The sequence below is a fragment of the Echinops telfairi genome, unplaced genomic scaffold, assembly GCF_000313985.2.
Source record: "Echinops telfairi isolate 266 unplaced genomic scaffold, ASM31398v2 ScPeMD7_27;HRSCAF=92, whole genome shotgun sequence".
Taxonomy (NCBI): domain Eukaryota; kingdom Metazoa; phylum Chordata; class Mammalia; order Afrosoricida; family Tenrecidae; genus Echinops; species Echinops telfairi.
The window spans coordinates 4,488,163-4,493,314 of record NW_022103924.1 but is presented as its reverse complement, the minus strand read 5'-3'; the positions used below and the strand labels follow the sequence as shown (position 1 = coordinate 4,493,314).

Here is a 5,152-nt window from a genome sequence, read left to right as displayed (position 1 = left end):
GGATCTCCTGGATTCCAGACATATTCTTCTTTACCTCCATTATGTAACACCAGTCCAATTTCTCCTTGGTAATCAGGATCAATCACACCACTTAGTACAGTGACACCCTTCCTGACCTGTTGATCCTGTATACAGGGCGATATCGACAGGCATTCGTGGGGCTGGCTGCCATGGGAACTTGGGATGCCCTGGTAGCTTACTCTGCTTGTTTGAAACCACCAGTGAGTGACCCTGCAGGAAGAAGGCGAGGCTTTCTACTCCCATCAAGAGTGAACTGTCTCCAAACCCGAAGGGGGTGGTTCTCTCCTGGCCTACTGGGTCTCTAGGAGTAGACAGTACTCGATGGCAGTGAGATTTCTTACTGGCACTTAGTGGGCAGGAATGCACAACAAAGAACTGTCTGCCCCAAAATGCTGGTGCTGTGGAAGCTCCAGAGTTCCGTGCAGCTAGGGAACTGCTTCTGAACTCTCCCCACAGCCCCTGGAAGTCATTACTCTGCTCACCGGGGACTTAGAAACAGGCAGAGTGCAGGAGTTTCAAGCTGGGCTGCTGTCCCCGGATGCAGAGGTTAAACTTGTTATATTCACTTCCCATATTTATGACAACCCTTGAGCAAATTACTTCACATTGCTTCTTAGTTTCTCTGGGTATAAGACAAACTCATAAGATTTCTCCTTAGGAGGTTAGTAAAGATTGCTGAGCAAATGATTTTTAAAATGTGCTTCATATACTTTGGCAAAACAAACCATAAAAAAAGAGACAAGAATAACAAAACTGCTACCTCCAGTTATTCCCAATTCATCTCCTCCCTCAAAAAAAATCGCTTAAGTTGTGGACATTCAGAGACAGAAAGAAGTGTAAGTTCTTTCTTTTTAGTTTCACTGCCCACATCTAAATTTAGCTCGCTGATCAACTTCTTGTTGCTAGTAGCTCCCCTCAGGTCAACTCCAACCCCTGGCCATCCTTTCCACAGTGGTATGAAATGCCACCCCGTTCTGTGCCTCAGCCCATTGTGATCCACGGGGTTTTCATGGGCTGATATTCAAAAAGTAGATCACCAGGCCTTTCTTCCTCCTAGTTCATCTTAGACTGGAAGCTCTGCTGAAACCTGTTCAGCATCCTAGCTGCAGACACACCTCCAGTGACAAATGGATGTTGGCTCCACATGAGGTTTACTGGCCAAGAATCAAACTCTGGTCTCCCACATCATATTCTGTGGTGACTCAGAGTGGAACATATAAGTCCCCCCACCCACCCGGAGTAAAGTGTGTTCCTTCATCATCCTTTAGGCTTTGTGGTTGTCAGGTCATTGTCACCTAGTCCCAGATAGTGATGGCAGGAAGGGGAGGTAGCAAAGCAAGGTCCTTGTGCCCAACTGAGAACCCTCGTGTCCCTGGCGCTTCTTTCAGGACGGACACATTGCTCTTCATCTCGCTGTCCGACGCTGTCAGATGGAAGTCATCAAGACCCTGCTCAGCCAAGGATGCCTGGTGGATTTCCAAGACAGGCATGGCAACACCCCTCTCCATGTGGCCTGCAAAGATGGCAACGTGCCCATTGTGGTGGCCCTCTGCGAAGCACACTGCAACCTGGACATCTCAAACAAGGTAGGCATGGAGGGAGAAGGGCCATGCGGGTCCCAGTGGTGTCTGAGTGTCTGTCTGATTCTGGGTTATGCTGCATGCATGTGTGTCCCTTCTCTGTATACAGTCCTCACGTGGATGCAGGTGTTCTGTCATTAATACTTTTGAATAATTTCCTAAAGAAACGGAAAGTTATGACATTAGTTAGTAATGGTAAAATTAAGCAACTCCTGTTGGTAGCTAAGAAGTACATTGTGTGTGTGCTGTGGGTGTGGGTGCATGTGTGCACACATGCGTGTACGTGCATATACTTGTGTGTGTAATATTATAGAGAAATCAGGGAGCTTGGTACAAGTCAGAGCATCTTGTGGGACCACAGTGGCCAAAAAATGGCTGCAGCAGGATGAGCATTGGGAATCAGGAGACAGGTTCCAGGCTGCCAGCTGCAGGAGGCTTGCTGACCCACAGTGCAGGAGAGAGCTGAGCGCCTTCAGGCAAGAGGCTTTCGGACAGAGGGAAGCTAAAGAGCTGTCACCCTTGCCAGAGCAGTGCAGCAGCCAGCAGAAAGCCCGAGGAGGCATGGCCAGGAGGAGGCCACTGCAGAGAGCTCAGCCATGAAGAAGCAGAGAGCTGCATGGATTGGAAGCTGCCCAGTTTGAAGAACTGTCTCCTGTCTCTTCTTGAATTGTATCCTGCTATTTACTCATTGATCCAGGCCCCATGCTGTAGCCTTTTACTTCCCTTTTGAACCATGTAACTGTGCAGTTGGTCTGCGAGCTCTGTGAGGCCATGGCTGTGGATCCTCATGCCCGGCTGAAAGGTAGAGAGTGACGAAAAAAGAAAGAACGAGAAGTCGAGGGTGGCAGGGGTGCTGGGCCAGAAGTGGTGAGAAGTTTCGTGAGTGGAAGCGTGTCTGACCTCCACTCCAGCTTTGGGGGATCCCGGTGCTCATCCATCCTCCTGGGTATAGACCAAGTATGACACTGCAGAGCTGGCCGCCCCAGGGGTGTCAGGGTCACCTGTGCTCCGGGGGGTTTCCATGGCTGATTTCTCAGAAGTGCATTGTTAGATCACCAGGCCCTTCTTCCCAGCTGTCTCTCTAACCCAGACTCATGGCCATCCAGGCAATTCCAACTCCCAGGACTTCCCCTGTGGATTTACAAGACTGTAAATGTCTACGGGAGTAGAAAGTCTCATTTCTCCTGAGAAGCAGCTGGTGGTTTCAAACTGCCAACCTTCAAGTCAGCAGTCCAATGTGTAACCACTACGCTACCAGGGCTCAAAACGCTAACCTTTTGGTAAACTCATTAACTGTTGACACCATCACAGTGAATCATTTATCGTTCATTCTTTTAATAATAGAGGCATGAAAACAATGAATTACATGTTTCTGTGTTCATGAAAATCTCCATTTGCTGACTTCTAGAAGCTGTCTGGCTCCCTCCTTTTCTGAGTACCATCTGAATTTGATTTACCAAATAAGATAAAACAGTTGGATGTCCGTATGGGTTCAGCCCTATGACTATGAAAAGCAGACACCATTCTGTTATGGTTCTGTTGAAAACAAAGTCCAAATAGCAGTTTTTAAAATTTTCTGGCAATCTTTATTTATAAAAAATCTGAGACAGTTGGAAAATTCTACTTTTACAGAAAATATTACTCCTCTTGCATATTATGTGATTAATTCTAATGGAAATTGAAATCCCTAAGCTTCCCATTCTAGAATTGTGAAAAGGCAATACCCCGAGTCTTAGCTATTTGATGCTAGTTGCCTCCCTAGCCTATTCCATTCTAATCTGCCCCAGTCAGCTCTATAATGGCTTTCAGGAAGCCTGGGAAAGCAGCCCTACAGCCTCGCCTTGCCCTCTAGGAGTCTTTAAATACAAAAGTGTGACCTCAAGGCATAGCTTAGGGTTGAATTGAAAGCCTTAGACCCCACCTTGTGTGGATAGCTGGCCTACTGTGTGCTCAGCGTCTAGTATTAGCCATCAACTCCAAGTTCCTGGTGTTTTTCAAAAACAAGCAAATCGTGGGCTTCCCTGGCTCACCCCACACCTAACTGCAAAACGTGCACTTGTTAAATGGGTTTTTTTTTTAATTGGGGGCTCGTACAGCTAAACCCAGTAGGACTATCACAGATGTTCTTCCTTTAATACTGCTTATTTGGTAGAACATTTCTATGTTTACACTGCATGTGACCACAGTAGTTCATAAACACCTTTAAAATGTAACTTAAGGAGTCTTGCATTTTTTTAAATTGGCCCTTGTGCTGCAGTGGCTAAGCACTCGACTGCCAGTGATCTTAACTCTCAGCTGCTCTGAGGGAGAGAGATGTGGCCCTTTGCTTCTGCCAGAATTGTGGCCTTGGGGACTGTGGGACGGTTCTCTGTCCCATGGGGGCACAGTCAGGCAGAGGCAACAGACCTGGGTTTGGGTTTTTACATGCTTTTATTTTTCTAAACTAAATACGATCTATGAAACTAGAAAAGGACAGATACCTCAACTCTAAAAGTGGGAAAAGCATTTTCCAGGCACATGGGCCCCTCCAGCCCTGACTCACACCCCTCTCTGTCCGCGCAGCAGGACACTTTATTTAGTTACCCTATGGGAAATATTATGACAGTTCACCAATGAAGACATTCAGATTGCCAAGAAGCACAAGGAAAGATGCTCAAATCATTAGCCAGTGTTGTTACTCAGTGCCCTCAAATCGACACCCACTCATAGCAACTGTGGGGAACAGAAGAGACCTGCTCCATAAGGTTATCAAGGGTGCCCCTCTTCACAGAAGCTGACTGCCTCATCATTCTCCTTGGGGCAGCTGGGGGGTTCAAAGCACAGGTGTTTGGAGTTATTGGCACAACATTTAACCCCCTACTCAATCAGGAGTCTATAGTCATTGGGGAGACACAAGGCAAAACCACCAATGAGATGCCTGACTCCTAGAATGGCGTGCCCACTGAAACAGAAAGCAAAAGGTGGCGGTGGGGATGTTGAGAAATGGAAGCCCTCATCCACAGCTGGTGTGCGTGCAAAACAGTACAGCCACTGTGGAACGCAGTTTCATATTTGCTCCAAAGGTTGACTCAGCAATCTCAATCCTAGGTATATACTCATAAAGAAAGCGTCTAGGTGTGTACTCAGAAAGAAAAAATATAGCTGTATACTCAGAAAGAAAGACTATAGCTGTATACTCAGAAAGAAAGAGTCTAAGTATATAATCATAAGGAAAGAGTCTAGGTGTATACTCAGAAAGAAAAACTATAGCTGTATACTCAGAAAGAAAGAATATAGCTGTATACTCAGAAAGAAAGACTATAGCTATATACTCAGAAAGAATATAGCTGTATACTCAGAAAGAAAGAGTCTAGGTGTACACTCAGAAAGAAAGAGTCTAGGTGTATACTCAGAAAGAAAGACTCTAGGTGTGTACTCAGAAAGAAAGAGTCTAGGTGTATACTTACAAAGAGTCTAGGTGTGTACTCAGAAAGAAGAGTCTAGGTGTGTACTCAGGAAGAAAGAATCTAGGTGTATACTCAGAGAGAAAGAATCTAGGTGTATACTCAGAA

General features: G+C 46.1%; 1 protein-coding gene across 1 annotated transcript in view; it reads left to right on the top strand.

The window, feature by feature from the left end:
* The window catches only part of DAPK1 (death associated protein kinase 1), a 232,822-nt gene that overhangs the window by 169,532 nt on the left and 58,138 nt on the right, over window positions 1–5,152 (top strand). Inside the window, exon 16 of the mRNA XM_004714598.2 lies at window positions 1,410–1,607. Within this exon, the coding sequence (XP_004714655.1) occupies window positions 1,410–1,607 (198 nt within the window). The remainder of the gene's footprint in view (window positions 1–1,409; window positions 1,608–5,152) is intronic.